The 7069-nt window shown below is 46.4% G+C and overlaps 1 protein-coding gene across 1 annotated transcript in view; it reads left to right on the plus strand.

Annotated features, from left to right (window-relative positions):
• The window catches only part of LOC102374153 (probable acyl-CoA dehydrogenase 6), a 160012-nt gene that overhangs the window by 5325 nt on the left and 147618 nt on the right, over positions 1-7069 (plus strand). The window contains exon 2 of the mRNA XM_006025902.3: positions 859-979. Coding sequence (XP_006025964.1) covers positions 859-979 — 121 coding nt within the window. The remainder of the gene's footprint in view (positions 1-858; positions 980-7069) is intronic.

Genomic DNA, 7069 nt, shown 5'->3' on the forward strand with positions numbered 1-7069 from the left:
ATAGGCTAGGAAACCCCCCTCTTGCCAACACAGTGGCAGAAAGGGATCTTGGAGTCACTGTTGACTCCAGGATGAACTTGAGCCGCCAATGCGAGGAAGTGGTTAGTAAGGCTAACTGCATCTTGTGGTAAATCTGTAGATGCATGACAAACAGGTCCAGGTAGGTGATCCTCCCCCTCTATGTGGCATTGGTCAGGCCACAGTTGGAGTACTGCATCCAGTTCTGGGTGCCGCACTTCAAGAGGGATGTGGCTAGCATTGAGAGGATCCAGAGGAGGGCCACTTGCATGGTCAAGAGGCAGCGGTTCAAGCCCTACAAAGAGAGGTTAAAGGGCCTGAATATATTCAGCCTCCACAAGAGAAGGCTGAGAGGGTATCTGGTGGCTGTTTACAAACTCACCAGGAGGGACCAGCGGAAATTGGGTGAGGCTCTGTTCCCCCGGGCACCACTGGGGGTTACTTGGAATAATGGCCACAAATTGTTAGAAGGTTCAGGCTGGACATCAGGAGACGTTACTTTACAGTTAGGGCTGCTAGGCTCTGGAATGGACTCCCAAGGGAGGTGGTGCTCTCTCCTATCTTGGGGGTCTTCAAAAGGAGGGTGGAGAGGTGTTTGGCTGGGGTGTTATGACCCTAGCTCTTGTTCTTGCCCAGGGCAGGGGGTCGGACCTGATCTATTTAGGTCTCTTCCGACCCTAAGCACTATGAGACTGTGAGTTTTATGTATCTAACAGGCAAATTTGTGGGGTATCACAATTTTGCAATAGAATAGTCTCAATTTTAAAAATTATTCTGCCAAAGGTATTTGTATAGGTACCTCTTTGATTTTAAAAACCTTTTCATGTTTTCGAAATGCAGATTATTGACAAAGAGATTAACCCATTTGTGGACAAATGGGAAGAAGAGGGACAGTTTCCAGCACACAAAGTATTTAAAATCCTTGGACAAGCTGGATTCCTTGGAGTGACCAAGCCAACAGGTAGGGGAATACACGACTTTAAAATAATTCAACTTCAAAATATATGTTACATATATTGTCCTAAACCAAAAACTGGATGTAAACCTTGGGTTCAAATTTGAAATTTTAGGTAAAATTTGCTAACGTACCTGTATTCCATTTTCCAAAGGGATTTAGGGGAATTGGAAGTCTAAGTCTTAGTCACTTTCATGTTTTAAAATGGGACTTGGGCTCCCAAGTCATGAAGGAACTTTTATCTGTTCAAACTGAATCTAAACTTGTTCAATTTTGGGAAGTTCAGATTTAGAACTGAATAGTGTATATCTCTGTCCTGTGCTTTTGCTCACTTTTCCCAATTGAGGCATTTACTTTTGCCTGATACAGAGATACCAAGTTTTTATACCTGGGTCATTAGAGTTTTGAAGTGGCCAGTGTAAACACTTGCAATTAATTTATTTATCATAGGAGATACTGATTCTAGTGATATATATAATAATAATAATAATAATAATAGACTGTAACATAGTAACAACAGTAGATACTGATACTGGAAATGGTAATTGCTAGAACCAGAAATCTGTTTTTAAATGCATTTTGCTGGACATACTGAATGAGCAGCTGATACTAGGTAATAAACATTTCCTCAGATATAAAACTTAAAGCCAAAACGTCACGTGGTTGACTAGAGCAAATCATTAAATTTCGTATTTAGACCTTTACATTTGGTTGAAGTTGATTGTCACTCTGCTGCTGAATTTATTAGTGAATGAGACTGCTAAGCATCTTCAGAATAGTTGTCTTTTCTTTTTAGTTACCTAAATACAGATTTTGGTGCTTAGAGTATTCTCATTTGCAAAGGGTGAACTTTGTAGGCAGCAAACAGGTTTTCCTCATGTATTTACAAGGTAAAATGAAACAAAAGCTTAGTAAGTTACTCTTTTATCACTTACTTTTCAATAAGCAAGCTTTTAGTGTCATTCAAATGATATGCTTGTTAACAACATTTATACTTAAATTACACAAAATTGAGTTTTGGTTATTCTGTAGCTGAGGTCACATTCTGGTTACATAATGGATAGCACAAATTGACAGGTTGCTAATTATACATTTCTCAAAATGGAAAAAAAAATTAAATGTTGGGTTGTTTCTGTTTGGCTGTCAGTGAAATCAGTGTACATTTGTTTTCCATACTCAGTTCACGTATTGTTTTTCTTTACTGTATTTACAAGTTTGATTTCTGCGTGCAGGCAGTAATAATACCAACATGATATTTTTCTGTTTTCTAAAGCACCCACAGGAAGTCATTTCTTTTCAATTTCACTTTTTTGTACAAGGATGAAACATGCAGGTACTTACTCTTTGAGAGTAAATCCTATGTATAATTTTTCCACAAAAGCATTCAGCATCAGAATCTACCCTTCATTAATATTGATTCTAATTCTGAAATGCACAGTATTCAATCTTCATTAAAGTAAGTGCAATTTGAGGTAGTTCAAAATTGTACAAGATTGCATACCTAACTGTATGTATCCTTTATGTGACCTGTACAGCATTGACATTTACTTTGCTTTCCCCATTTAGAAGAAAAGATGGGAATTTCTCTTAACCAGAATTCTGAACAATTTAAAATGTGTTCTTCTGAAGCTTTTGACTCCTAGAAGCCAAAATGAAATAGGCACGTGGTTTAGAAAAAACTGCAATATGGACACAATGTAAAATAAAAGCAAAAAGTAATAAGGCTTTATATAACTCATAAAAATAGAGAATGCTTGATTCTATTTAGTTGCAAAATTGGGTGGTTATATTTTTTAAAGTTACTTAAAAAGAAAATATATATGCTAGAATTTTTTAAGTTCTTCCTTTACAATTTTTTTACTTTGACCATTTTAAGGGGTGTGTGTGTGTAGGGGGGGGGTGTTAGAGGATTGGTGTAATATACATGCAAATGTGCACATGCATGTACATGTTGTGTACATGATTATTTATTTGGCACCCCGGGTGAAGTCGTTAAGTGCAGCTTTCAGATGGTGGTAACTCTCAGAAGGATCCTCTGCTAATATAGTCGAGTGTATGGGAACTCTGACACAGACCACTCCCAGCCCACTGATCCCACTGCGCTGGCTGTTGTCAGACTGGTGGCCTAGGACAGCTAGATTGGCTTGTGACTCCCAGATTTGTATTTACCCACATCAGTGTCATGGCGGTTTGTATTACCTTTATGGCATCACAGCAGTGCAGAGACTAAGGAATCTGGCCCCTCCTCTTAAAATCTAGTAAGGTAGCCAAGGAAGATGACTCAAGTAATAAACCAAAAGAGAGATATAAGATCTGAGTTCTGTTTCTGTCTTTTCTATTCTTTTCCTGTATGTGCTTGGAAAACTCTTCTTGTACGTAAGTTTTCCGTGGTAGTCTGAGGATCAGGGATCTCGGTTTTCTGTTTGCCACAAAAAATGTTGTAAAACCTGGATCTTCTCGTTTTAAGGAGAAAAACCCAGATTTTTCTCCCTGGGGCTGCTGCCTTGCTGGGGCTTGGGGGCTGGGCTGGAATATGCAGCTGCTGGGCCTGAGAAGGGAGCAGGACGGAGCTGCAGGTGGCTCGTCTGGGGTGGGGGCTGGCTCCCCATTGATGTGTGCAATCCTGGGGGTGGTAATGGGAGGCACGTGCTCCTCAGATTTGTGCTCGGAGTGGAAGTGGGTGCAGGCTGCTTGCTGCAGACATGGGTTCCCTAGCCTGCTGCCCTCTCCCCCGGGGCCTCCATGGCCCAGCAGGTGGAACCTGGCATGGCAGGACAGAGTGGGGCAGGGAAGCTTGGTGCCACTGCTGCAAGCCCCATGTTGCCATGGCAAAGCGCCCCCTGCAGCAGGGAGGGTGGTGACATGGAGTTGTGCCCCTCACTGCTGCTGGCCAGGTAGGGGGCACCTCGCCATGGTGGTGCAGAGCTCCCAGTGGCGGTAACAAGCTTTCTTGCCCAGTACTGCTTTGCCCTGCCATGCTGGTTCCTGCCTGCTGAGCTGCGCAGGCCCTGGGGGAGGGCAGCAGGGCAGGGAGTCCTGAACCTAAAGCAGGCAGCCTGCATCCACCCCCCACCAACATGTTCTGCTCCAGCTGTGCCGTCCATATGGGAGGGGGAGCCGGGCTCTGTGCTCTGCTCTTCTGTAGCAGCTGCTACCTCCCATGGGTGGCAACCGGGGTTCAGGTGCTGCTGTGGGGGGTAGGGGCCTGCAGACCTGAGTCCCTAGCTCCAAAATCCTGTTAGCTGGGGGCCCCCTCTGGCAGGGCTGTGGGTGGGGAGTAAGGGACACAAGCAGGGCTGGGGGGCAGGGGAGCAGGAGTGAGAGGCAGTGGCATGGGCAGGGCACTGGCATATTGGGGCTTCTCAGTGCCACAAAGCAGTGGTGGAGGGGGACAGCTGCAGCAGGACCTGCATCCTGATGAGTGAAGGGGGCAGAGGGAGCTCTGATTTTCCATGGTAAAAAAACTCAAAATCTATGCCAAAATTGATAAGTATTTAGAATGTGTTTTATTATAGCAGTTGAGACACTGGTAGGCTTCCAAACTGCTTTAAAATGGTACATATATCAATAAAACATTGTGTTCAGTTGATACCTATATATAGTAGTGTTTCATTTTAATCGTGGAAAAATGGATTTTGGGAGATTTAATCACAAAATTTGTGATTTTTTTTTTTAAACAGAGAAAACCAGTATCCCTGGTGAGGATAATACTATTTACCTACTTAACGTGTTATAAAGCTTTAAGTAAACTAAGAGCTGTGTGTGGAAATGTAAATGATTATTACTAGTTTGCTAGTTAAATGGTATTTCATCATGTGATATTTTGTTGGCTCCCTTCCATTACATCTTATTTTTACAATCGGATCTCAACAGTTATGACTAGGAGAGAAAAGACAGATGGTGAGACATTTAAGTGCCTATGAGAACAACAGACATTGAGCCCCAAGTCTCTGTTAGATCAATGAAAATAGAGAATTTATTTTCACAGCAAAAGCAAATTGAATAAAAGAAGTGAAAATGGGTGAACTCAAATTGTAAAATAACTGAAAATGTTCATCTGTGCAGTGTCTTAAGTGTTATCCCTTAGCACCGCTAAGAGTTTGCGTTTGAAATAGAGAACAAATTATGTCTTTCTACAAATTATTTTAAGTTAGAAATTTTATATTGGAAGTAATGTCTACATTCTAACATGTTTTAACTCAATAACTGTTCACAGTTGTTAACAGTTCACAAAACTATTAAGCTCTGATTTGTCTGGCAAATCCAATTAGTTCTGAGCTGGCACTTCATTAAAAAATGCTGACAGCATGAGAACATTTAAGATTAACTTTAAAGGGCAAATAGGATTATTGGGTGAAAGAAAAATACTGCGCCCAAGTTCTGCCTGGTCCATTTTGCCATAAATGAATTTGATGGACAAGCTGAAAATATGCCCCAAGTAATCAATCTCCTTCACGTATCTACTACTAATATTGCCTCTTTGTAATCAAAGAATTGCTATCAAATTATATAATCACTAGCTAATTGCCCCTCAAGAATGACAGATTTCAGGGAGTGTTTACATGGTGCCCTCTCATCCCCCACTCACCCTTCGGGGCCAGCCATGTAAAGACTCCTGCTGCTGCTGCCGCCTCCTTCAGCCTCCAGCACGAGGGCTCCCTCTCCCATCCGCCTCCACCTTGCAGCAAGGCTTCCCCTGCCTCCCCTCCCCGCTTTCCTCTCTCCCTCCCCACCACCTCTCCTACCCTGCTGGCTGTTGGGCCCTGGTGGCAGGGGGACGCTGCCACCGTGACCCCCCTCCTACCCCTCCCCACTTCCCTCCCTTCCTCCCTCCCCGTCGCCTGACCCCAACAACAACTGCCACTGTGACCCCACCTTTGCCTCCCCCTGCCCCATTCCCCTCCCTTTCTCCCTGCACACTGCCTCCCCCTCCCTGCTGCCTGTTCTGGAGGGCGGCGGGGACGGCCAGCGGGGGGACACCACCACTGTGACCCCGTTCCTCCCTTTCCCCTTAGGCAGGGAGATGTGGGGAAAGCCCCACTGTTTGGGCAGCTGGGGCATGTTCCCAAAGAACCTGTGCCCGCCTCTGTTCGATCAGGCGCTCTCGTGCGGCCTTAGCTCGGACAACTAATCGCGCCTGTCCTGGGCTTGCGGGTGGACCCCAAAGACTACCCCAGCTGACGTCAGGGGATCCCCTTGACTTGCCTGCCACGACTTTGAATGTTACCTCAGTGGAGGGGTTCCCCTTCGAGGCAGCCTCCAGGGTTGTCGCGCCTCCCAGCGGGCAGTCACGGGGCTCCGACCTCCCCTACAGCCCGGCCACTCGCCACCTTGGGTCGCCTGTCTTCGGGCCCCCTAAGCGTTCGCTGCTCTGCTTGACCTCTTCCCACGGCCTGCCAGCTACGTGCCGGTATCTTCGTGCCTTGATGTGTGGACTCCAAAGTCCTCGGACCGTGTCCCACCGATCCGAAATCCTGACACCCTAACCTATCCACCCTGTGACTTAACTTGCAATTCCTCACCACCGTGACAGCTGAAGTACTAAGGCTACAGGGCCAGGAGGCCACGAATGATGCCCCTGGCCTATGGGCCTCGTGGATTCCCCTGTGCCAAACTACTCCACCCTAGTGGTTTGCCCTATTCGGGCATTGAGTCTCAGCCTTTATCCTAGGGCTCTAGCGGGCCCCGTCCGTCACTCGTTTCGTCCCTCCTTGGGTCTTCAGCAACCCTTTGGCAACACCCGATGGGGCCCCACTGACCACGCCCCTGTTACCTCCTCCCCGAGGCTTTCCTGCAGGCTCACTCCTTGGTCTCGGCGCCGGCTTGCCCCGACGCTGCTCTCTCTGCGTCTGTATCCAGTTCCTCTGCGGGTGCTGCTGCCGGCTCTGCTGCAGGTGCAGCTGCTGGAACCTCTGCCGGTGTCGCTCCCAGCTTTGCTGCCGCCTTTGTGGACAATGTCCCTGCCGCCTCCGTCGGTTCCGCTGTCAGCCTCGTCGCCGGCCTCTCTGCTGATGTCGCTGCCGGCTTTCCTACCGGCTTCTCTGCTGGCGTTGCTGCCGACTTCCCTGCTGGCTTTCTTGTTGGCGTCGCTGCCGA

The sequence above is a fragment of the Alligator sinensis genome, unplaced genomic scaffold, assembly GCF_000455745.1.
Source record: "Alligator sinensis unplaced genomic scaffold, ASM45574v1 scaffold436_1, whole genome shotgun sequence".
Taxonomy (NCBI): Eukaryota; Metazoa; Chordata; order Crocodylia; family Alligatoridae; genus Alligator; species Alligator sinensis.